General features: G+C 46.1%; 1 protein-coding gene across 3 annotated transcripts; it reads right to left on the bottom strand.

The window, feature by feature from the left end:
- Positions 1–1,489: 1,489 nt before the first annotated feature.
- On the bottom strand, positions 1,490–22,151 carry LOC310678385 (cytochrome P450 2J4-like). 3 transcript variants are annotated; one of them, XM_083442300.1, is made up of 10 exons: positions 21,474–22,151; positions 16,532–16,645; positions 13,435–13,597; positions 11,732–11,881; positions 9,972–10,132; positions 9,448–9,627; positions 7,601–7,742; positions 3,767–3,954; positions 2,975–3,116; positions 1,490–2,313 (listed from the first exon to the last, which is right to left on the bottom strand). In XM_083442300.1, the coding sequence occupies exons 3-10, from the start codon at positions 13,550–13,552 to the stop codon at positions 2,135–2,137; spliced, it is 1,260 nt and encodes a 419-aa protein (XP_083298426.1). In that variant the 5' UTR covers positions 13,553–13,597; positions 16,532–16,645; positions 21,474–22,151; the 3' UTR covers positions 1,490–2,134. The 3 variants fall into 3 exon arrangements, with proteins under 3 accessions (XP_083298426.1, XP_083298427.1, XP_083298425.1); XM_083442301.1 differs by lacking the exon at positions 21,474–22,151 and adding an exon at positions 17,880–18,126; XM_083442299.1 differs by lacking the exon at positions 21,474–22,151 and having other exon boundaries at positions 16,532–16,828.
- Positions 22,152–24,262: the final 2,111 nt, after the last annotated feature.

Genomic DNA, 24,262 nt, shown 5'->3' with positions numbered 1-24,262 from the left:
AGGAAAATGGAAAATGGCCTCATTTTTCTCTGCTATAGACAACTCTTCCAGGCATCTCTGTTGCCCAGTAGACTTTGCAACTGTCTACGTTTTCAATTTGTCTGCCCCATTTGGATACAGGAAATTGACAGGCCTGTACAGGAAACAGAATGTGGCATCTGAAAAAAATATTTCCTGCCTGGGATTGCAGAGCAGCTTTTCTAAAAGCAAAGGCAATGATTTTCTTTGTAGTGGCAATCACTCCCTATACAGTGGTGCCCCGCAAGACGAATGCCTCGCAAGACGGAAAACCCGCAAGACGAAAGGGTTTTCCGTTTTCAGAGGCGCTTCGCAAGACGAATTTCCCTATGGCAAGACGAAAGCAAGACGAAAATTTTTGAGGTTTTTTTCCGCTCCCAAACCCCTTTTTCTGAAGCGCTAAGCTGCTAAAAGCCTTTTAGCAGCAAAACCGCTAATCCCTTAAGCCTTTAATAGCCGTTAATAGCCCTTAAACTGTCAATAGTGCTAATAGCGCTAATCCGCTAATGGGCTTGCTTCGCAAGACGAAAAAACCGCAAGACGAAAAGACTCGCGGAATGGATTCTTTTCGTCTTGTGAGGCACCACTGTATCCCTTTTGTTGCTTTGCTCCAACATGCTACCACGGGAAATTAGGAAAAGCAGAGCAAGCTTGGAGACCAGGGAGTGCCTGTATGTATTTGTATATATGTATGTGTGTATATGCAGTCTCCTTTTCCTTCCGTGTTAGTGGGAAAGGGTGGGTGGGAAGATCCTGGAGGTAAGAGATGGTATCTCTCCTAAATGGTTAACAAGGGTTGTCAATATGCACAGTACCCAGCCCTGCATGGTTTATTTGGCACCTCCTGCAGTCATTGGTGCAGTCTGGTTATAACCGTTTAGCTACAGAGAAATGCAAACACTTACATTCTAGGTTGCTGTCTACAAAATGACACAGGAAGCAGCATGGAATTAAGTGTGGCAGGTGTTCAAAACCTGGGCTATCATGGTAACCAAAATTTTGGGCAACCAAAATGGTCAAAGGCCTGGAAACGATGCCTTATGAGGAACGGCTAAGGGAGCTGGGCATGTTTAGCCTGGAGAAGAGGAGGTTAAGGGGTGATATGATAGCCATGTTCAAATATATAAAAGGATGTCACATAGAGGAGGGAGAAAGGCTGTTTTCTGCTGCTCCAGAGAAGCGGACACGGAGCAATGGATCCAAACTACAAGAAAGAAGATTCCACCTAAACATTAGGAAGAACTTCCTGACAGTAAGAGCTGTTTGACAGTGGAATTTGCTGCCAAGGAGTGTGGTGGAGTCTCCTTCTTTGGAGGTCTTTAAGCAGAGGCTTGACAACCATATGTCAGGAGTGCTCTGATGGTGTTTCCTGCTTGGCAGGGGGTTGGACTCGATGGCCCTTGTGGTGTATTCCAACTCTATGATTCTATGATTCTATGGTATTTGTGATAAAGCAACAAAGAGTCTTTCATCACTTAATAAACACATTTATTATGGCACAAGCTTTTATGAACCTCAGCGCACTTCCGTCGGGTTCACGAAGTGTGATCTCCACAAAACGGTTCCCAAAGAGTCAGGATAACATTTCAAGAGACATACTAGGAACAATTAGATTTAATACTGTCAATAAGTAAATGCAAAGGAACCAATCCCTACTGAGTTGTATAAAACACTACGAATAAACTAACCTAATTTAGTCACTTAAAAATGAACAGGAGAGAGAAGAATGCCTAACAAAGAAATAAAATGGCAGCATAAGAATTGGGGGAGGTGCAGAATTGTTATTCCAGAAAGTTCGCTGCAATTAACCCGAAAGCCTTGGGTGGAAGCCACACCTGTCACCTGTGGCTGCCTTTCCTCCCAGCTCCCACCTGGGTTTTCTGTCTCAGCCACTTCTCCATCTCTCACCTGGATGGCCATTCATTGATCTTTCCGGGAGGCTTCTCCTGGTGCAAGCTGAAGTTCACCTGAGCAACAGGTAACTAAGGTTGAGGGTGGCAGCTCTAAGAAGCTTGCGAGCCACTGCTGGCAATGAGAATGGGTGACACGGGCTCTTCCAACAGCTCCCCATCTGGCCCACCCATCTCTCCTGGAAGGAAATTGCAGCCAGGTTGGGTTAGCGTGGAATTGCGAGGATCCTATACGGGTGCGGCTGACAGGTACCTACATTAACGGCTTCCATGTTGACTTCCTTTTCTGCGTCTGGAAGGTGGAACTTGAAGGCACGCAGCAGGTTAGCGAAGAAGATGAAAAGCTCAATCCTTGCCAAAGGTTCTCCCACGCAGGACCGGCGCCCTGCAGGAGAATCGAAGGAACAGAATCGCTTCCATGAAAGAAAGACACAATTCCAAGCCCTTGCCTACTGTCTTGGTCATGCTCATTTGATGTTACCCAATTATCATCAAAGGTGGTCTGTTTAACTCGGAAGCCGCTGAGACCATATAACACTTGTCCTGAAAGGCCTACATTGGCTGCCAGTATGTTTCTGAGCACAATTCAAAGTGTTGGTGCTGACCTTTAAAGCCCTAAATGGCCTTGGTCCAGTATACCTGAAGGAGTGCCTCCACCCCCAACATTCAGCCTGGACACTGAGGTCCACCTCCAAGGGCCTTCTGGTGGTTCCCTCACTGCGCGGTTACAGAGAACCAGGCAGAGGGCCTTCTTGGTAGTGGCACTCGCCCTCCCATCAGATGTCAAGGAAATAAACAACCACCTGACTTTTACAAGACATCTGAAGGCATTCCTGTTCAGGGAAGTTTTTAATGTTTGAAGTTTTAGTGTGCTTTTAATTTTCTGTTGGGAGCCACCCAGAGTAGCTGGAGAAACCCAGCCAGATGGGCGGGGTATTAATAATAATAATAATATTAATAATAAATTATCATCATCATCACCACCATGGTATGGGATTTCACCATTAAATCTGCATCCTGGGAAGGAGAAGGAGTAGGTTCTTTACCTGTTGAAAAAGGCAAGAAGGCTTTATTGCTCGCAAACCGGCCAAACGAGTCGAGGAAGTGCCCCGGGTTGAAGGTCCAGGGGGTCTCCCAGTACTCTGGATCATACAGTGCCGAGTGGAGGTTGGGCAGCACCAGGGTCCCCTGTGCAAAAGGGAGAAGGAGAGAATTACTTCGGATGAGTTTGCAAATTAATTGTTGCCATCAGAACATCCTTGTTAGTTCTTTCTAGAGATAATATTATTTTTTATCCTTTTTGTACCTTGGATCTTGAACAAATTGGCTCCGGAACAATTGAAATCTGGAAGTGAGTGTTCCGGTTTTCGAACGATTTTCGGTAGCTGAACGTCTGACCGGGCCTCCACGGCTTTTGACTGGCTGCAGGAGCTTCCTGCAGCCAATCAGAAGCCGTGCTTTGGTTTCTGAACGTTCTGGAAGTCGAACAGACTTCCGGATCGGTTTCTGTTCGACTTCCAAGGTACAACTGTACTGCTTTTAAAAAATAAAAAATAAAAAAAATCGAACAGCGTATGAATTCTATGAAATAAATAAGCAAAATAAAAACAAATGAGAAACATGATTCAAAATCGTGTGAAACAACTGATGGGCAAACCTTTTTGCAAGACAGGGCCTTGTCTGCCCTCCATGTAATCAAATAAACAGGCTGCCTGGAGGAACACAAAGCATCCCAACTCCTGACTGGTGCCAATAATGGTCACAATGATTATTATATTTATTTTCTGTTTATTCATACCCCCGCCTGTGCTGCCTTTGGGGGAAGGAGCATCTTGTACCTTTTTAAGGGGGAAGCCCAGCAAAGTGATGTCCTCCAGGCATTTCCGGAAAGGCCCAGTGATGGACACATTGCAATGGCGCATCACCTCATGAAGTACAGCATTGGTGTAGGGCACTTTAACCCGGTCCTCGTAAGTGATGGCGTGGGAAGGTCTCAGAACGGCGTCTATTTCCTCATGGATTTTCTCTGCAGATAAATAATTCCTTAATGGATGCCAGCGGAATTCTTATTACTTGTTAGTCTTCATTTCCTCATACCATCTCGTGGATTTATTTTATTTTATTATTATTATTTTTAAAATGCTTTTTATTGAGTTTTCTTTAACATAAACAAAATACTCTAACATTCCACAATCATATCTCTACTTATTTTCTAAACACACTATCGTGCATGGACTTCCTCCCCTCAGAAGGTTTTCATATTAAATTTTCTCTTTTTTCGCAGATTCTTAATAGCATTCTATACACGTCACAAAATTTATTTTAATCCTACTACAGTCTTTAAACTTCTACAGTTATTACCTATATATTCGACAAATTTACTCCATTCATTTTTGAACTTGGTTTCCTCTTGGTTACGGATCCTGTGGGTCAGTTTTGCTAATTCTACATACCGGTATTCAACCATTTTTGTCTGCCACTCCACTAGTGTTGGTATTTCCCGAGTTTTCCATTTTTGGGCTACTAAGATTCTGGCGGCAGTCGTAGCATACATAAACAGTCTCTGATCTGCTTTTCTTAATTCGTCTCCTATCAATCTCAGCAAAAAGGCTTCTGTTTTTTGGGGGGGAAGGTATATTTAAACAGTTTTTTCAATTCGTTATAAATCATATCCCATTTTTTTTCATTTTTTTACACGTCCACCACATGTGAAAAAACTCTCCGTCTCTCAATTTTCATTTTTCAAAATTTTATTTTTAAGGGTGGAGGACCTGTGGACCTCCAAATGGTCCTGGACTACAACTCCCATGATTCCTGGCCATTGGCCGTGCTGGCTGGTGCTGAAAGGAATTGTAGTTCAGCAACATCTGGAGGGGCTTCAGGTTCCCCATTTCTGCCCTGGACCCTTTGGACTTGAGGCATATGGAAAATGGGCCATCATAAGGTTGATTCCTTTATTTCAACAAGTTATATATTGATTCACACACCCCTGGAATGTGCCTGGAGGTGCCTGGCAGGAGGAGAACATTCCATTGCTCAATATGAGCCTCTTAGCACTAAACTGAATTCCACAAACTGAATTACAAAATACAAAGCCAGTTAAAATTCAATACAAAGATGGGAGGTGGGAGGAGGTCGAGGAAATAAGTCATTGAAAGATAAAGATATGGAAAATGGATGTGTTTTTAAATGTTTTTGCTTTTTCTTGTTGTGTTGATGTATTGTTTTTTTCTTTTATTTTTGATGTATTTTCTTTTAATTTTTTTACTGTCTTTTTCTTTTCTTTTGTAACTATAAAACCTTTAATAAATATTATTCCAAAAAAAATAAAAAAAATAAATTCACCCTAAAACCAGAAATGCCTGTTGGAATAAAAAACACCTGAACTTCAACAGAGAGGGGCCTCTCTGATCTCAGCCTTTGGAGTGCTCCACAGGATTGGGCCCACAATGCTGAACGTGCAGCTCCTGATAGTTGCAAGCTGTAGCTGTGAGCCACAGAGGGCCACTCACTCTGCCACAGACCTCAGTGATCAGGCAGCGATATAGTGAGTTTGTGGTCCTTGGGGTATCCTGACCCTAAGTTGTTAATGTGCCTTGTAAGTTAATGCAAGGCTGTAGAACATACTGCCCCAGGCCATACCGATATGCTGTGGTCACCCCGCTTTTTTTACCGTCAAGCTCTCCTATTTCTTTCACCGCCGCATGGCAGGCAGAATTTCCCCTGGTGCAGTTTTCTGGGTAAGGAAACACACCGACAGGGAAGCTACACTGGTTGACTTTCTGCCTGCGGCGGTTCAGCAGGAAGTGAGACCCAACTCTTCAAGGTTCTGCCTAGACCTGTTCATTTGGCCCCTGTTACAGGAGATTCACACCCTTCCTCCAGCTCTCTTGATATTTTGCAAAATGCTTTGCAAGTCTGACTCAATTCTCGCTGCTCTTTAATCTGGGATTGCACCATTGTCAGCTTGCTTTGTGATTTTAGGAGTTTCACGCATGTAGTCGACTGAACGTGCAATTTTGTTATTCTACAGTCATTATTAGCTAGTCTATTTGTTGAATGCATTCAATATGTTTTTAAAACATTGCTGTTCGAAACAAAATCTTTCCATGGCAAAATACAGCATTTAAAAACTATATTAACTGTAATGCAACAGCATCATAAAAGTATTACCGACTCTCTACTTATGGGTGCTTTCTCTATGGGGGCCTTACATTGTTTTGAATGTCCCTGGGTGTGTTTCTTGTTTTGTTTTAAACAGCAGCGGGTGGGCCTAGTCAGGATTGAAACTCTGGCCAGTGGGAAGCTGATTTTCCTCCTCCTCTCTCCATGGTCCTGGAAAAAACCTGCCTCCTTGAAGTTGCTGCTGACCCCAGGAGCTGAGTCCCATTCCAATGCAAACAGTGGCTTGGGCAGGGGTGGTTTATGGCAGCAACGCCATAAACTTAGTCTTGCTCTTAATCATGCTCTGCATCAGAGGGACCCAGTGTGGGTGGTACCACCCGCTGGGGGTGGGCAGGGTTACCTAGGGGGGCATTAAGAGGCCAGGGGGCAACAGAAGGGTGCTGGACCAAGCTAATCAATTTTGTCAAATGAACTAAACTAAACAATTTTCATTGGATTTAGACTAAATGTGCAGTGAACTGTTACTGCTTTGAATGTTGCTGTGTTGTGCAAACCGCTATTCTGAATACAGGGTCGGGTTGGGGGCAGTGGGAAAGAGTTTATGGAACTACTGCTCTACAACATGTGTTGTTTTAACCCCAAACCCAGACACGTTCAATGGGAATACACATTTCATGCAATGTGCAGCTTAGGCTGGGGATGTAAGAAGAAGAGTTTGGATTTGATATCCCGCTTTATCACTACCCTAAGGAGTCTCAAAGCGGCTAAGATTCTCCTTTCCCTTCCTCCCCCACAACAAGCACTCTGTGAGGAGAAGTGTGACTAGCCCAAGGTCACCCAGCAGCTGCATGTGGAGGAGCGGGGAAGCGAACCCGGTTCACCAGATTATGAGTCTACCACTCTTAACCACTACACCACACTGGCTACACCGCACCACTGGTAAGAAGGCACCGTATTCCATTTTGCCCTGCATTTGGCAAATACAAGGTGGACCATAAAACAATGACCTCTGATACCATTCAGAGTACGCGGCATGGGTATTCCCATTCCCAATGCAACACAGTTGTGGATGCTCATCCCCAGCTGATGTTCCTGGGTCGCATGCACAGTCTTGCACATGGTTACATCTGGACTGGGCAACACGGTTCTTGAATCAGCATTAGCAACACACTTTGCAATGGCCTCAGCTTCGGCTGTGAGTCCTGGAAGACCAGCTGCCTGCCTTGCAAGCCTTTTTACACCTGGCCAGGGAGGGTGGAGCACCTGACTGATTGACTCCAGCTACAAAAGCTGAGGCTGCTGGACAGACCCTTGGGCCTGGGAGTTCAGTGGGGGTTGTTGTTGTTATTGATATTAATTTTTTGTACATCTTTATTTTAGATCATGTTATGATTAATGTGGAAATTGTTCAGTTGGGCTGCGTACTTCTTGGTGCCTTTTCCTCACATCAGATGTAAACCTCTTCCTGTTGTAAGCCACCTTGAGCATGGTTTTAAGTATGGGAAGGCGGACTGCAAATAAAATGATGCAGATGATGAGTGACTCACCTTGAACATCTGGATATTTTAACAAGTAAAGCAATCCCCAGTACAGGATAGTCGTGGTGCTCACGGTCCCTCCAATCAAGAGGTCAACTACAGTTTGAACCAAGTTGTCTTCATTGAAAGTGGACGTTGGCTCATCTTTGCTCTGTGGGCAGAATGCAGAAAAGCTTAGTAGATCCCTATCCAACAAGAGCTGCTTGTGAAATTTCCTTGGGTTTTTTGGCCAGCCAGGCTTGGAGGCAGAGCCAGGTCACGAGTCAAAGATTCAGTTGCCAGAGATTCAGTTGCTGAGCAGCCAAGGCTCCCAAAACGCTCCTTTTTCTCTGCAGATACCCCACTCCCAGCCTATCCCTGCCCCCCAGAAAACTGGGGGGGGGGGCTTCCAAATAATGAGCAGCAACATTCGGAAGGGTAAGCACAAAGCTATATTTATCGGATATTTTCAAATTCTTGCGCCAACTTTTTTCCTCTTTGCTGCTTCAAAATTGATTTTACCGCTGCTGTGCTTAGGCTGGTTTGTAGACAGGGCCAGCTCAAAGACATTTTGGCGCCTGTGGTGAACCACAAAATGGCGGGCCTTCCCCACCAGGAAAGAACAGGGAGTGAAGATCCACATCAGACACACAGGGGGCAGAATCAAATCAACCTGACCCGATGGTTGAACTGGGAATCAAAGGCCGTTGTGTGGGGGAAAGGGGCCCACCCATGCCAGGTGGGTGCAGAGCCCAGGAGACCCCAGAGGGCAGCCCCGGCCATTTCCTTCCTAGGGGAGGAAGGAGACCAGCAGACCCTCCTATTCACCAAGAGGCTGCTGTTGAGGTGGTATTGTGAGGGGGGTGCTGCTGTGCGAAAGGCAGATCCGGCCTCCAAGGGGGGTCCCATAGCCGTTGCTACAAGTGAGGCATCCTTTGAAGGCTGGATCTGCTGCCACTGTGGGTTGTCCCACCTGAGGCAATCGCTTCATCTTGCCTCATGGACCAGCCCTGTTTGTAGATAGTTTTACTTCGGCTGCTTTCTATTGTTGCTAACTGGTTTAATTGTTTTGGACTCTGGACTGCATTTGGCACTGAGTTTTAAACCGCCCAGAGGACTTCTGACGTTCTGTGAGTGGCATATACATGCAATTCATCAATATGGAGGTGGTACATTTAGGGCCCATTCAACCTCAGTCAGGGTCTTCATGGGCCTTGCTAGCATGATTTCCAGAGTACAGTGGTACCTCGGGTTAGACGCTTCAGGTTACAGACTCCACTAACCCAGAAATAGTACCTCGGGTTAAGAACTTTGCTTCAGGGTGAGAACAGAAATCACGCGGCGGTGGCGCGGTGGCAGCAGGAGGCCCCATTATCTAAAGTGGTACCTCAGGTTAAGAACAGTTTTAGGTTAAGAATGGACCTCCAGAATGTATTAAGTTCTTAACCCGAGGTACCACTGTAGTAGGGATTCCACCCCTAATTTCCAGCGAATTCTGGGAATTGTAGTTCTGTGAAGGGAATGGGGGCCTCCGAGCGACTGTCAGGACCCTTAACAAACCACAGCTCCCAGAATTTTTTGGGGGAATTCGCGGCTGCTTAAAGCAGCATCACAGTGCTTTAAATAAATAAATAAAAATTAAAAAGTTGTCCAGTAGCACCTTAGAGACGAACTAAGTTTGTTCTGGGTATAAGCTTTCATGTGCATGCACACTTCTTCAGATAGTGCTTTAAATGTGCCCTAAAGCTAGCTGGCTGTGGGTGAAGCAACATCAGAGCCCGACTTGTTCTTAGCAGCCATGCTGAGTCCTGCCCAAGGCCGCTTTGCCTCAGGAGGACAGGCATGGTGCTGAAGCTGGACAGAAGCCATGTTCTTACCTTTGCCATTTGGTCCAGGTAGAGGTCAATGAGATCCTCTGGTTCTTGACCTTCCTTCCATCTTTCCTGGTGGCTTTGGACCTCGTCCTTCACAAAGGCATGGAGGAAGTTGTTGTATTCAAACGCTTGTTGATGCGACCCTTGTAGGCGGCGCATAATCCGCGGGAAAACATTATATACCTGTGGCAACAAAGGAAAATGCAGGTGAGGAGGAGTGTCGTGAAATTAATTCTGAGTGAGCCAAAAAATGGCTCTGAGATAACCTTAATGTCCTGGAAAGGGGAGGCAGGCCATTTCTCAGAAAAATGCAATGTTTCTGCAAAGGATGCAGATTGATCTTGCAAAACAATAAAAAGGAAAGCAGCAGCTGGTCGTGCCAAACCCAGAAAATAGGTGGAGTTTTGCAGCATGCACTGTGTGGGGTGAGAACACAAGGACCCTGAGCGGAAAGGTCCCTTAATTTGAGGAAGTGTAACGGAAAACGGCTTTCAAGAGGACAAGAGCAGGAAGAGAAGGAAGCTCACCCCACCCCTGAAAGAAGCCGGAATGAAGACGATCAAATAGGTGGCTTTTATCAATCGGTTGAAAGAGCCGTCCTCACTGGCGAAGCGATGCCCAAACAGCAAAGAGCAGATGACGTTGGCCACAGCGTGGTTTATGGGGGTCTGGGGGTCAAAGGCTAAACCTGTGAATGCAGGAAGTATTAGTGGCATGGTAAACACACTCACACACCATCGCCAATGAATTAATGTAGGGTATTCTTTTCCTTTTTCTTCCCCTCCCGCTTATATATTCTAGTTTTTGATGACACCCAGCTCTACCTCTCTTTCAAATCAGAACCACTGAAGGTGGTGAAGGTCCTGTGTGAGTGCCTGGAGGCGGTTGGAGGATGGATGGCGGCTAACAGATTGAAGTTGAATCCTGACAAGACAGAAGTACTGTTTTTGGGGGACAGGGGGCAGGCGGGTGTGAGGGACTCCCTGGTCCTGAATGGGGCAACTGTGCCTCTGAAGGACCAGGTGTGCAGCCTGGGAGTCATTTTGGACTCACAGCTGTCCATGGAGGCACAGGTTAATTCTGTGTCCAGGGCAGCTGTCTACCAGCTGCACCTGGTACGCAGGCTGAGACCCTCCCTGCCCGCGGACTGTCTTGCCAGAATGGTGCATGCTCTAGTTATCTCCCGCTTGGACTACTGCAATGCGCTCTAAGTGGGGCTACCTTTGAAGGAGACCCGGAAACTGCAATTAATCCAGAATGCGACAGCCAGACTGGTGACAGAGTGGCTGCCGGGACCACATAACACCAGTCCTGAGAGATCTGCATTGGCTCCCAGTACGTCTCCGAGCACAATTCAAAGTGTTGGTGCTGACCTTTAAAGCCCTAAACGGCCTCAGTCCTGTATACCTGAAGGAGCGTCTCCACCCCCATCTTTCAGCCCAGACACTGAGATCCAGCGCCGAGGGCCTTCTGGTGGTTCCCTAATTGCGAAAAGTGAGGTTACAGGGAACCAGACAGAGGGCCTTCTTGGTAGTGGCACCCCCCCTGTGGAACGCCCTCCCTTCAGATGTGAAGGAAATAAGCAGCTATCTTCTCTTTAAAAGACATCTGAAGGCAGCCCTGTTTAGGGAAGTTTTTAATATTTAATGCTGTATTGATTGGAAGCTGCCCAGAGTGGCTGGGGAAACTCAGCCAGATGGGCGGGGTATAAATAATAAATTATTATTATTATTATTATTATTATTCCCCCCCGGCCACCCTTTGTATCAATATGTTCAATGTTGTTTGTATTTTGCATTTATTTTTTTAAAACAATGAAGATAGTCATGTTGGCACTAGGCAGACCCCTCTGGGGTGCCAACACCCTCTCTCTTGTAGCGAACCTCATTTGTTTCATTTTTTCCACACTCCGCTTTGCATTCATATGTTGCAGAACTGGCAGAAGATGAGTTCACATCCACAAAACAAACCTGCTCAAGGTATTGGGCAGGGACTTATCTCATCTCAAATGAAAAGACTATTGAATCACTTGGAAACAGCTGCTGTGCAGGGCAAGCGCTGCAAGGAAGCTGTGTCCACCTCTTTGCAAGATAAACCAGTTATTTTGGCAAGTGCATCAGCTGTCAGAGGAATTCCAAAGGAATGTGGCTGTACCCTTTCATTTCTGCACAGTTGTCTTCTGAGTGCCTTGCAGATCAGTCCATTGCAAGAAGGAACCCCAGATCATGTGTCGTGTGGAGAGGGCTATCATAATCAAGAACTGAAAGCTGCCTGGTTGTGAGTTTACCTTCCTTGCTTGTCACTGCCATTAGGAGTTGGTGGGCTTCGTTGTGAATTCTGTGTTCCAAGCGCTTCTTCCCCACCCCAAGACTTCTTAGTGCCATCATGGCAAAGTATTTCTGCTGCTTCCAGTTATGGTTGTTTGTAGGATAAATGCCTGTGCGACACAAAAGAAAGTCCTTTTTCTGTGTCAAGCAGTGCAGCTGTAACACGACGGGCGACAATATCTTTTGCCCTCCACAATAATGTTGGCAATGACAGGATCTTTCAATTGCATTTATCCATTGCAGCTAAAGAGATAAAGATGCGCCTTGAAGGCTGGCAAATTAACTATGGCACAAGCCGGTCTTTGCTAACCTGGGGCTCTCCAGGTGGCTTGGTTGGGCTGATGGGAGTTGTCATCCAAAACAACTCCAGGTTGACAAAGGCCAGTGTGAGCTTTCGAGACCACAGTCCACTTCGTAAGATGCACAATGATATCCTCAGCTACTGGCAGGATGGGAAGCAGTGAGCTCAGAGGGAAATGGATTGCAGAAGGTACAGACTGTGACAATTAAGTTATTAGGCAGTCACAAAGAAATGTGAATGATAGATTCTTTGTAATGCTACATGACAACTCAGTTCTGGCACCTCTCCATTGCCATTCTAAGAGAACAAGGGAAGTGTTCATGGTGATTTCTGGCATTTCGTTTTTTCTAGAAAAATAGCATTGTACGTGTGTGTTTGTAATAAATACTCCACACAGATAGTGCTCAAACCTGTAAAGGTTAACATCTATTCTATTCATAAAACCATTAAAGAAAACAATTTCTTTTAATATCCCTGAAACAGGATTCCATATTCCTGATTCATGTTGTTTATATCTATATCTATATCTATCTATCTATCTATCTATCTATCTATCTATCTATCTATCATCATCTATCTATCTAAACATTAGGAAGAACTTCCTGACAGTAAGAGCTGTTCGACAGTGGAATTTGCTGCCAAGGAGTGTGGTGGAGTCTCCTTCTTTGGAGGTCTTTAAGCAGAGGCTTGACAACCATATGTCAGGAATGCTCTGATTGTGTTTCCTGCTTGGCAGGGGGTTGGACTTGATGACCCTTGTGGTCTCTTCCAACTCTATGATTCTATGATTCTATCATCTATCTATATCTATCTATATCTATCATCTATCTATCTATCTACAGTGATACCTCGGGTTAAGTACTTAATTCGTTCCGGAGGTCCGTACTTAACCTGAAACTGTTCTTAACCTGAAGCACCACTGTAGCTAATGGGGCCTCCTGCTGCCGCCGCGCCGCCGGAGCACGATTTCTGTTCTCATCCTGAAGCAAAGTTCTTAACCTGAAGCACTATTTCTGGGTTAGCGGAGTCTGTAACCTGAAGCATATGTAACCTGAAGCATATGTAACCTGAGGTACCACTCTATCTATCTATCTATCTATCTATCTATCTATCATCTATCTCTATCTATCTATCATCTATCTATCATCTATCTCTTGGATACTAAGAAAGAGACGGGGTGATGTCAAAAACTGAAATTGGACTTCAGTTGGCGGAAGAATTTAAAGAGCTGCAGCTCTGCAGTATCTCTGTGCCAGGAGTTTACCAAATTTCTTCTTGTCACCTGTTTGTTCAAGGCATCAGAAGGACACCAAAGATCTGCTTTAGTCTAATTTCCAAGAAAAGAATAATATTGGTGTTTACCTTTTTCGCCCATCAGATCCTTATAGAAAGGTGAGAGCGCTCTTCCGGCAGTCTCTTCCGAGTGAGTGACAAGGCACTCTTTCACTGCCTTGTATCCATTCAGCACAACAAAAGGCATGGTTCCCGCCCAGACGGTGTAGATGTCTCCATAGATGTTTGCCAACTAGAAAGTTCATTATCATTTTTATTTTTTTAAAAAGCAAGAAGATAAGACGGTCCCTATTGGATCATGCCAATGGCCCATCTAGTCTGGCGTCCTGTTCTCACAATGGCCAACCAGATGCCCACAGGAAACCCAGAAACAGTACAGTCTCCAGATGTGGAGACAGAGCATAGCCATCCTGGCTAGCAGCCATTGATAGCCCTCTCCTCCTCCATGAATTTGCCCAGTCCTCTTTTAAAGCCACCCAAGTTGGTGGCCATCACTGCCTCCTGTGGCAAGGAGTTCCATAGTTTAGCTATGCACAGCTGTAGTTAAAACCACAGCTGAAGAAGTGAGCTGAAAGGAGATTTTCTGGCATTTTTCTTTTAGCAAGGGGTCAATAAAGGATTGGGGTCTGGGAATTATGCAGTTCTGTGAACCACAAAGCTCTGAGTTCAGATTTTGCCTTGACCGTGAAAATATTTGGAGACTACTTTCTTATGACACTGACCTGCCTTAGAGGACTGTTACGAAGATTACGGAGGTCAGGAACATGAAGTCCTTTAACCCAAAATCACTGCAGGGTTCTTCACATGCAACGTTCAATGAAGGTACAATCTATGTACCTTGTGCACAAATATTTGAGCTGTACAGTCGTCTAGTTGGTTGCTATAGCTGAGCCTCAGAACCACAGAGTTGGAAGGGACCCTGAGGATCATCTGCAATCCCCTGCAAAGCAGGAATATGCAGCTGTCCTGTAGGGGGATCAACTCTGAGACTTTGGCATTATCAGCACCATGCTCTAACCAACTGGGCTATACAGCAAAAAGGAAGTTGGCAGCAGTGGGACAAATCAAGAAGTGTATACTCTTTCACACAAACTCTTGTACATATGTGGTAAGAACTTTGACTTGTGTGCAGTGCAATGTGTAAACAAGATTGGGAGCAGCTAGTATGGACAACATGGAGTGGAGAAGTAGCAGCTAGAGGAAGGGGGGCCAGCCCTACCATGAGGCATATTGGCCTTCTGTGAAATGGGCATATCCCATCCCAGCTGCCCAAGCTCTGCTGCCACATGACCACAACCCTGGAGCAGGCCTGCCCTTCCTGGCTGCTATTTCTGCTCTGGTCCCTGATGCTGGCAGCTGTCTGGTTGGGCACTCCAGGACCAAGCCAGTATCCCGCTTGGTTGGGTGTGCCACAGCTAGCTCCTTGCTGAGTCACGGAGCACCCATGCTGGGCTTTCTCCCTCAAGAACGGCAGCACTTTTAGAGAGGGTCTCGGGTGCTGGCATCTGCCCTGCCATGTTCTCCATGACTGCTGGCATTCAGAAGACCAGATCAGGCTGGCTGCCCACAGGCTGCTGCCAGGCCATACGGGGAGACGCCTTGCATAGGGCTTCCCAAAAGTCTTGCCTCGCAAAGTCTCCTGGTGAACCTGGTCCAAAACACCAGCTTGGTAAAGGAACAATCTGAACATTTAAAATTGCTCCTAAAGAAGGAACCAGTGTTCTGGAATGTATTGAGCTGTAATCAACCTTTTTTTTTTTTTTTTTTGGTTGGCACTTCTGAGAAGTTTCTCCTGTTTGTATTCTTTGTGTGCGCACTTATACAGACTTACGAATGAACAGATGCAAATTGACGTGGGCCCAGCCCACCCACCACTAGGGGGAGCACTCCAGCCTGAGGCGCAAAGCTGACCATGTGCATAGCGCTAAAACTATGGTTTAGCATCGCACCCAAACTGGACCATGATATATATGCCTGACTAGCACTAAAGCAGCAGCCAGAAAACGAGTGTGGAGATTACCATCTCTCCTTCCTGGGGAGTCCTTTTCTTCTAGACAGAAGACTTCTTTGCCTTTGGAAAGACTACTTAACCAACTTGAGAGCGTCTCGGTAAACAACTTGCTTTTTAAATAACCTTCTGACTCATGGTGCCTTCTGGGGAGGGCAACAGATCTCTCCCCCTGCCATGCAGCAGTCAGCTGGGAACCTACTAGGATAGGAGCATAGGAAAGTGCCTTCTATTGAGTCAGAACAATGGTCCATCTACCTCAGCATTGTCTACACTGACTGCCAGTGGCTCTCCAGGGTCCCTATAACTTAAAAAAAAATTAATATTTTTTTTTACAGAAAATAAAAATCAAGGGACCCCAGATAATTTTTTTCTTTTCTTTTGGGAGATGAAGGATTTAAAATTTTGCTGGGTTAAAAGAAAATAGTGAATTTGGATAGAAACACGGGGCACCAATAAAATAGGTAAGAGGTTTTGCAATCTTCTCTTTCTGTTTCCTCTTCTTGATTATCTTTGTTCTCCCCAGTTTGAAGGTCACTAACTTTGTTCTAAACACACTTTGCTGACCTGATCTAGTCCAGTCCTCCTTGCGATGGGGAAGAAATTTGCTTCTGTTCACTCTTTAATATGAAACTCCTGAACACACACTTCATGAAACCATGATGTGAACCGAAACAGTTATCCTTTGAAATTTGCACCTCTCTCAGTTTTGCAATGTGGTTCCCCAGTCAAATAATGTGACCCAGAAATGTGCATATTTGGGGAAAGTGTGCACCGATATGCATTGCACATTAGTGGATATAACATACAAGAATGCATTACATTAGGGAAAATTGCTTGCAAACGTGTGTCTATTGGGAAAATTTTGCAGAAAAATGCTGGAGAGGTCTTTCACAAGGACTTTTAAAAAATAGCATGCTGGTGCAGAAATGTGGAAAACTGAACTTAATATCAGAAAACAGAGAAACCAAAATGGACAGGTTTGATTGTCTCTAATCACTCCCCAGATGTCCTCTGGAGGCTCAGCCAATATCATAGTAGTGATCAAAACGATGCTTAAGTAAGCTCTGGGCAAATGACCCACATTATCCTGCCTCCGGGCACCATGCCTTTGCCCCCCCTCCACCCACCTGCCCATCAGCCACTGCCAATAATTACCTTAGCAAGAATCTCTTTCTTAAGGGAAAAATCCAGGAGCCACAGATTGCCAATAACGGGAAGAGGCGTCGGTCCTGGGGGGAAGTGGGTCCGTGCCCATAGCAGCTTCAGAAACTGTATAATGAAGAGAGAGAGGACTGCGAGTAGGAAAAGTCCACTTAGCCCAATCATCCCCTTAAACGTCCCTTTTCATCCTTTGTCCTCGGTCTCTCCTTCAGAAAACCTCCTGGTTCTAATTATTGCTAAGAGATGTCTCTGCAGTCATCTCTCCTGCAGACACATCGCCCCTCTTTCTCTCCCTTCCTTTTTCTTTGGTTTATTATTATTATTATTTTAAAAATGGTATTAATGAGTGTGGGAGCCCCCACTATTTGACTAAGCCACACCTACTGTGCACTCTGAGCTCTCACTGGCTCAGCGGCCGGTGATGAGGTCAGCTGGGCAGGTCTGGAGAAAGGAGGGATGACTCCCAATGAATCTCAGGTAGGGATGAATGACTCTGTGTCAGTGTTGCTTTCTCCCAGCTTCTCATTTTCCCCATCTTAAATTTAGTTCTTCACAGTTCATGATTTATTTATTTCCTTAACTCCTCATGAAAATTCACCTGCATTTCATCCTGATGCATGCATTTAGTAAATGCTTTTAGAATGCATTTATTTATTTAATTTTTTTTAAAATTTTCAATGCAAAATTACAACAAAAATTACAAACATTGAATCCGAAATAAAACAGTGCAAACAAGGGAAGGAGAAAAAAAAAACACAAGAGAAAAAAGACACACAAAAAACAAAAAAACAAAAGCACACATCTACAAATAAAACCATATCATCATTCTAATCTAGTCATTACATGCATATACACATATTGACTTCCTTCCTTTGTTCTAAGGATAGAAAGAATAGAACGCATTTATTATAACACCTAAAACAGGGGTCCTCAAACTTTTTAAACAGGAGACCAATTCACTGTCCCTCAGACACTGCCAGGGGCCAGACGGGACGTTTTGGAGAGTGGGCTGCCACACTCGCGGGAGCTGGGCACCTTGGAAGCCGGGAGCTTGCAGGAGCTGGTTGAGAGTGGTGCCCACTGCCCAGTGCAACTCTCCAGTAAGAGCTGTTCGACAGTAAGAGCTGTTCAACAGTGGAATTTGCTGCCAGGGAGTGTGGTGGAGTCTCCTTCTTTGGAGGTCTTTAAGCAGAGGCTTGACAACCATATGCCAGGAGTGCTCTGATGGTGTTTCCTCCTTGGCAGGGGGTTGGACTCGATGGCCCTTGTGGTCTCTTCCAACTCTATGATTCTATGATTCCAAGGAGCATGGAGATGGAGAAAGGACAAGCTGGTGCCTCACCTGCAGCTGCCACCCCGTGTGGGCGTTTCCACCCCTTCATCCTCTTGCTCCCTGGAGGTGAAGGCCACCGCCTGGGCCACTTTGCCGCAGACCTCATCATCCTCCACCGTCACTTTGGCCGCCAATGAGAGCGCGGTGGCGGTGGCCCTGCCGAGCCCTAGCCTGGGTCGGCTGTCCTCCAGGAACACTGCTGCTGCCCCCCTCATGGGGACGCAGGACAGCAGCAGACACAGGAGGACCAGGGCAGCGGCGGCAGCGGGAGGAAGAGGCCGAGTGGCGGCGGCTCCACCAATCAAATGCGCTTGGTTTACCTCAGCGTGGTGCGGGGACATCTCTGCCAATCAAACGCCGCACCTGGTTTACCTCAGCACGGCACGGTGTTTGATCGGCAGAGACACCCCCATGCTGAGGTAAACCAGGCGCGGCATTTGATTGGCAGAGCCGCCACCACTCGGCCTGTTCCTCTCGCCGCCATTGTCGGGAGTCTTGGCTTCATGGCGGGCCAGATTTAGAACCCTGGTGGACCTGATCCGGCCCGGGGACCGTAGTTTGCCAACCCCTGACCTAAAAGATCTACCGTGGCTCCCAGAACATTTCTGAACACATGTTGCTGCTGACCTGAAGGAGCATCTCCACCCACATTGTTCAGCCCCAGAGCTTTATTGCCATAACCTGAGTTCATTCCCCCCCCCCCGCCCCGTTCAACTGCTTTCTTCTCAAATTTAAAGAGTCAGGACGGCTGGTCACGAATCTCTGCCATCTTGTCGAGATTGTCCCTTAATCTGTCATTAATTAAGGTGTGATTTATGAGTCTTCTCTGATGCCAAGGCATCTGCCAGGTGACTCACAGAATGGGTTTCCACACCGTGCTTTCTGTTTGAGGGGAACAGGAAGATGTGGCTTATGGGAAACTCTTTTGTTGGGAAACCAACATCTTATCAGCGTGTTTGTTTCTCTCTCTCTTCTAGCAAAACAATTATCTAGGTATTCAAAATAAATGCAAGCGAAGAAACCATAGCTGTCAACCTTCCCTTTTTTGGTGGGAAATCCCCTTATTCCAGCGGCGTTTCCCACTGCTGTCTGGGATTGTTAGATATCCCGTAGACTGGCCCCGGGGACAGGTGAGGCTGCTGATCCCTTATTTTCAAATCTGAAAGTTGACAGCTATGGATGAAAGAGATCTGCACCTGGGGAACGTTGTAGTAACTGAAGAAGAGGACTGGGGTGACCTTTTTTAGTTTCTAATCTGAAAAAACAAACTCAGACTTGTGCTCTCGATTAACGAAGTCAGCAGTGTGGGAAACATGTTTTTAAAAAACGAAATTATGAACCCGTGCTTCTAGAAACAGCTTGATCTGCAGATATTAGCAATCGGTGGCACTATCATGTTTTACAAATCAAGGTGCTTTTAAAAGCACAGAAACAAGGTAGTCTGTTTCCCTCCCTCCTTTGGCAACACTACTGGAAATCAAGGAAGTGAAGCTCCCTGGACCCAAAAGGGCTTAACTACGACCACTCATCAGGTTGCTCCCAATATTTCCTTTGTGCCCAAAAGTTGGCATGTGTTTAATTTGATGCCTTTTTCGGTTGCCATGCATCTGCTTGCCCTCTGAGATAATCTGGGGCAGCCCTTTCATACATGCCTTTGCTTTCTGAAGTGGTGGGCAGAATGCCCGGGAAGGGCCTTTTCCCGGGAGTGTGCGGGATGTGCCATTTTTGTGTGCACTTGGCAGTCAAATTCTCTCTCTCTCTCTCTCTCTCTCTCTCTCTCTCTCTCTCTCTCTCTCGTGTTCCATTCAGCAAGCAGATGGCCTGGTGGGGTGGCAGTGCTCACCTGCGAGCCAGTGTGGTGTAGTGGTTATGAGTGGTAGTCTCGTAATCTGGGTAACCAGGTTCGCTTCCCCGCTCCTCCACATGCAGCTGCTGGGTGTCCTTGGGCCAGTCACACTTCTTTGAAGTCTCTCAGCTCCAATCACCTCACAGAGTGTTTGTTGTGGGGGAGGAAGGGAAAGGAGAATGTGAGCCGCTTTGAGACTCCTTAAGGAGAGTGAAAGGCGGGATATCAAATCCAAACTCTTCTTCTTCTTCTGACCTCCCAACAGCTGTATTGCTGCTGCTTACTAGGAAAGAGAAGAGTAGGTCTGAGGTGGATGTGGTGCATCTGCACCATTGGGGCTAATCTGGTGTTCCTGTCAGTGCATATACACTGTGCTGACCTCCCCTGAACCTCCACCTCTTCTTCCCAATAAGCAGAAGCAACACATCTGTCAGGAAGTCAGGTGAGCATCACAACATCCTCTACTGGTTTCATTGTACTTTCCCAGCTCTCTCTTGAATTATATGTTGCATAGATTTCTTTTGTTTTGGGGGGTTTTCCATGTTTTACTGCTCCCTCCTATACACCGTATTATTCGCTCTATAAGACGCACCAGACCACAAGACGCACCTAGTTTTTGGAGGGGAAAACAAGAAAAAAAATATTCTGAATCTCAGAAAGCAGAACAGCAACAGGGATCTTGCTGTTCTGGCTTCTGGGATAGCTGCACAGCCTGTATTCGCTCCATAAGACGCACACACATTTCCCCTTACTTTTTAGGAGGGAAAAGTGAGTTTTATAGAGCAAAAAATACGGTATATGTAATTTAAGAGGTTGTTTTTCTGTTGACTTTTGGCTTTCTCCTGTTTCTAATATTTTGCTGCAGTTGGAGTACTTCATTTCTCAGAGGAGAAAGGAGGCCTATAACCCCCCCCCCAATGAATGAATAAATCTGCCAAGCACTCAGCTCAGACCCCGACTCCTGCCCATTCGTAGGACCATCTGCAGCTATAAAAAACCCATTAACATACTTCTATCATATCTCGTGCTCCCATCGACTCCATTCACGGTAATGAAAGACAGACAATTCATGAAGCTGGGAGCGGAGGGGAACACATTACTGATCTTCCGATTGACAGACTCCTACTGAGGAAGCCCCCAGCCCACATTTTTAAAACCACCTTTTAAACTGCAGCCGTAGAGATTGCCTGCAGATGTGAGCTGAGCTCAAGACTCGCTGTACACTATTACAGACCCAAGAGCCCCTGTAAATAAGCGAAATAGGAGGCTTCCCACCCCCTAAATTTGGGGTCATTTCCAAAGCATAAAACCCTGTCTGTCTGTCAGTTTTTAATTAAGAGAAATACTGCATTGCAACACAGCAACGGTAAAAAATAGTTGCATCATCAGTAAACTGAATATTTGCCGGGGGAAAGACTAGCCACACATTTCCTAGCACTTGGGCTGCCAAGGCTATGCTAAACCAGTTTCACAGAGTTGTGATGAAGTTTGCATAGATTCATGTACATTTTGCTGAGCAAGATTATGGTAAAGTTGTAATAGTAAACATATTGAGACATCTTCTAAATTGTGGTATTATTTAGGCATATGTCTCACTTCTCTTAATTAGAGTGACAAAGCCATATCAGCCCACATTTTGCATGTTCAAACTTAACAGTATCATGCCCCAAGCTTGGATCTGTAGCATGTACCTATAGCATGTGCCAAATTCCTGAGCTTTTGGATCTCTTTCTTGCACGTTGTGTTGTAACACTCACCCAAGACCAGATCTGGCTTCTTGAGACGTTCAAGAAGTGTTTCCAATCATCTGGTCCTTTTAATTAGAGATGCCAGGGATGGAACAGGAGACCTTCTGCTTATAGAATGTGCTCTACCTAATGCTTTCCGATCCTTCCTAATGTGGAAGAGGCATTTATAATGCCAATGAGCATTTGGTCCAGTGCAGGATTGTGACAGCACATTGCAAAGCAATTTGAAAGTGCCTTGTCAGGGCTGGCACAACCGTTGGGCAGAGGGAAGCATCTACCTCAGGGCAAAGTTGCTGATGGGTGGCAGCAGTACTGCCTCTGTGGCTGCTCTGGCCCCACTGAACTAGCTAGCAAACCCTCAGGTGTGCTGCGGGATGCTGCTATCCTGTTGCCAGCGTTGACCTTTGAGTCATTTTGCAGACCAGCCACCTTCTGAACATGGAAGGGGAGGCACCATCTTGTCCTTTGCCTCAGGCAGCAAAATGTCTTGGGCCAGCTCTGTGCCTTGTACATCTTCTCAACAACATACGAATTTGTTAGCCATAATAACTGTTGTTGTTACCTGAAGGTAGAAGCAGAATGACTGTAATACAAGGGTCTCCAACCCCACCACTGCCCAGAGTCACTACAGAAGAGCACCCCAGTCAATGGTTATAAAACCTTCAGAGAGATCAAGGTGATCAAGCAGAGTCATAGAATCATAGAATCATAGCATCATAGAGTTGGAAGAGACCACAAGGGCCATTGAGTCCAACCCCCTGCCAAGCAGGAAACACCATCAGAGCACTCCTGACATATGGTTGTCAAGCCTCTGCTTAAAGACCTCCAAAGAAGGAGACTCCACCACACTCCTTGGCAGCAAATTCCACTGTCGAACAGCTCTTACTGTCAGGAAGTTCTTCCTAATGTTTAGGTGGAATCTTCTTTCTTGTAGTTTGGATCCATTGCTCCGTGTCCGCTTCTCTGGAGCAGCAGAAAACAACCTTTCTCCCTCCTCTATGTGACATCCTTTTATATATTTGAACATGGCTATCATATCACCCCTTAACCTCCTCTTCTCCAGGCTAAACATGCCCAGCTCCCTTAGCCGTTCCTCATAAGGCATCGTTTCCAGGCCTTTGACCATTTTGGTTGCCCTCCTCTGGACACGTTCCAGTTTGTCAGTGTCCTTCTTGAACTGTGGTGCCCAGAACTGGACACAGTACTCCAGGTGAGGTCTGACCAGAGCATAATACAGTGGCACTATTACTTCCCTTGATCTAGATGCTATGCTCCTATTGATGCAGCCCAGAATTGCATTGGCTTTTTTAGCTGCCGCGTCACACTGTTGGCTCATGTCAAGTTTCTGGTCAACCAAGACTCCTAGATCCTTTTCACATGTACACACTCCCCCTGTCAGCAAATGTCATCAGCCAGGGGGACCAAGGCTGTTGTAGTGCCATAAATGGACCTGAAAGCAGAGGGGGATGGGCCCAGATAACTGCCAACCAGCTCTGGAGCTTCTCAAAATGCCGGTTTATACCATCTCTCCCTCTCTGGCCCCCTTCCTAAGTAACAACTTGTCAGTGAAACGTGCAAGGAATAATCACATTTATTCAATAAAAGCGTTGGACACCCACTGAAATTAGATTTCACTTTGTTGTCTTTAGGGTGTTGCCGCCTTTGAAACTTTTACAACATTCAATGTTACAATGCTTCGCGTTGTGAATTCTTCCCATAATAGGCAGTTGCTGCTGGGTTTTTCTGCGGAGCCTGTTCTATTTAAATTTGTTAGCTCTTTTATGACTCAGGGATATTTTACGACGCTTCATGTCATGGCACTGTTATTATGGGAAAGGCCTCGGGGGTCCTGGGAATAGCTGTCAACTTTTCCCTTTTCTTTCGAGGAATCCTATTCGGAATAAGGAAATTTCCCTTAAAAAAAGGGGAACGTTGACAGCTATGGTCCTGGGTGCATAGTGGAAAGGTGGCAAACACTTTCAACAGCCAGCCAGCCAAGCATCCACAAGACCCCAGTCCAGAGAACTTTAGCCACACTTTAGTCAGATTGAAATCAGTGGGAGACATTTATTACATAATGTTGAAACACAACTTTCTCCCTTTAGATCTAGGTCTCTGCCTGGCAGAATCTCTCCAGGGTTTCAGGCAGAAGGTCTCTCCTAGCCCCACCTGGGGATTCCAGGAATTGAGCCTGGGTGTCAGGAGTGCATGCAGGAGCCAGGCCCTGTGACCGGTAGGGCTTCGCAGGACTGGGGCTTTCCTAAGTTTGTTCTCTAGAGGCAAGGTGTGGCCGCACAGGTGAAGCCCATTGGTAACTCACAGCACCTGGTGGCAAGAGCCGGGAAGGGATATAAGGTCAGCATTTCCCTTTGGCTCTTTGCCACAGCAACACGTTCCCTGCCTTGGGCTTCTTGACTCCTTGCTTCCTGACCCTCGGACCCTTGGCTTCCTGACTCCTGGCTTCCGGACTCTCATTCCAGCTCCCACCCCGCTGTCTTGCCCCCGGTCCCGACGTCCTCCGCCAGGACTTCAACCGCCTGTAAACTGGACCGTGACACTGGGATACATGCCTGCATAGCAATACTCTGCCACTGAGCTCTGGCCCTTCCCAGCACATACAAGAGGATTCTTCCTAAAAAACCAAGAACTTGAAAACAGAGCCTTTGCTCACAGCTTTTGGTTTCTTCATTGACTGTTAGATCCTGACCGCTGGCTGCTCTCACGGGTGTTATTTTCTTGGCTCCTGGCTCATCTCAGACTCAGGGTCTGATGAAAACTCAGACACCTAACCAGCTCTG

The sequence above is a fragment of the Podarcis tiliguerta genome (assembly GCF_965153285.1).
Source record: "Podarcis tiliguerta genome assembly, chromosome: 5".
Lineage (NCBI taxonomy): Eukaryota > Metazoa > Chordata > Lepidosauria > Squamata > Lacertidae > Podarcis > Podarcis tiliguerta.
The sequence above is the reverse complement of the archived record's forward strand: the minus strand, read 5'-3'. Positions and strand labels throughout refer to the sequence as shown.

Excerpts from the sequence above, each read along its gene's own strand:
- LOC310678385 (XM_083442299.1), bottom strand. The coding sequence starts at position 16,702 with ATGATTGGGCTAAGTGGACTTTTCCTACTCGCAGTCCTCTCTCTCTTC. Across the intron at positions 10,133-11,731 it reads GGCAGTGACAAGCAAGGAAG|GTTTAGCCTTTGACCCCCAG; the intron begins GTAAACTCACAA and ends CTGCATTCACAG. Across the intron at positions 2,314-2,974 it reads CTTCTTGCCTTTTTCAACAG|GGCGCCGGTCCTGCGTGGGA; the intron begins GTAAAGAACCTA and ends ATTCTCCTGCAG.